Source organism: Uranotaenia lowii, chromosome 1 (assembly GCF_029784155.1).
Source record: "Uranotaenia lowii strain MFRU-FL chromosome 1, ASM2978415v1, whole genome shotgun sequence".
Lineage (NCBI taxonomy): Eukaryota > Metazoa > Arthropoda > Insecta > Diptera > Culicidae > Uranotaenia > Uranotaenia lowii.
In genome coordinates, this window is record NC_073691.1 from 204,590,020 (window position 1) to 204,591,400 (window position 1,381).

Sequence of the window (1,381 nt, forward strand, 5' to 3'; positions counted from 1 at the left end):
CAGCAACTTGCAATTTGATCTTAATCCACGGTCTGCTTAATCTTAAAACTTGACCAGTAAAATTGAAAAAAAACAGGAAGCCCTTTTAAAAAAATCTTGAGTAGCGCAGTAGTTTTAGTCAGTTGAACGCTAAAAAAATATTTTAAACCTTTTTTTTTTTAACAAAATCATGTGAGCCGTCAAACCGATGTTCATTAAAAAGCACTAAACCAAAAAAAGCATGCTTTGACTTTTGAGGAGCTAATCAGATTAGAATCAACATTCGGTTAAATTGATGTCAAAATTTTTGTGCTAAATTTTTTGTATAAAATGTAACAAAATTCTTAAAAAAAAATGGAAACAGTTGAAATAGATGCCGCTGGTCAAGCCACAACCGTAGTCGAAGATCACGACTCGCTGCAATCTAAAGCGGAAATTTCAAACAATGTGTCCTTACGAAGCTCTACGGAGGAAGAAGACAAACGCCTTAAAATCTGTCCATTTGGACCGATCTCCTCTCAATCGACGATCGTTGATGATTCGGAAGAATTTCCGGAACCAGAAGATCCGTTGCGAAAACTCGACGATTATGTAGAACCGAGAAAGGAATCCTTTCTGGAACAGTACAAACGTCAGTGTCAAATTTATGGCGTGACTCCGATCGGCGTTGTCTGTGAGGTTTTGAGTGTGATTGAACAGGATCCGAGTACGCCTGTTGAAGTGGATCTGAACGTGAGTATCCATTTGTCCTATTTTCAAAGTAAAACATTAATAAATCTCTCGTTGTCCAGCGTTACGGTAGCAGTAATTTACAGGTTCAAATAGCCCTCGACGTATTGGCTAGTGCTTGCCCAAATGTACTGGAATACCTAAACCTTAGCTTCAACCTCCTGATGAGCGAAACCGTTGCATGCGCTTTGTCCAATATGCTACAGGTTGCTCAGAAAATCACCATATTGGATTTGTCTCACTCCACATTGAATGATCAAGCGGTGAGCCAGATTGCCGAAGCCATCTCAACTTCTAACATTCAAAAGATGGTGCTCAAAAATTGCTACATTAGTGATTCAGCTGGGGCAGAACTGTTCCGAAAACTGATTTCTTGTGAAGGTCTTGAAGAATTGGACCTGAGCTGGAACCGACTGGAATATCAAACAGGATCTTCAGCAGCCCTTTTTCTAGCAGAAAACAAGATCCTAAAAGAACTCAACTTGGAAGGCAATTTTCTATATTTGGGAAAAACGAATGTATTGTTCCATTTTTGCGAGAGCTTTCCAAAAACGAAACACTGAAAAAGTTGAATTTGGCTTGGAATGCGCTAGGTGGTGAATTGTTCTCGCAATGGCTACCCAAAGCTGTTTTAAATAGTCATGTGGAAGTTCTTAATCTGCAAATGAATTGC

At 39.2% G+C, this 1,381-nt stretch overlaps 1 protein-coding gene across 1 annotated transcript in view; it reads left to right on the forward strand.

The window, feature by feature from the left end:
* The first annotated feature begins 259 nt into the window (after positions 1-259).
* Positions 260-1,381, forward strand: part of LOC129738312 (leucine-rich repeat-containing protein 74B-like) — a 5,705-nt gene continuing 4,583 nt past the window's right edge. The window contains 3 exon segments of the mRNA XM_055729496.1: positions 260-711; positions 771-1,220; positions 1,223-1,379. Coding sequence (XP_055585471.1) covers positions 334-711; positions 771-1,220; positions 1,223-1,379 — 985 coding nt within the window. The 5' untranslated portion in view covers positions 260-333.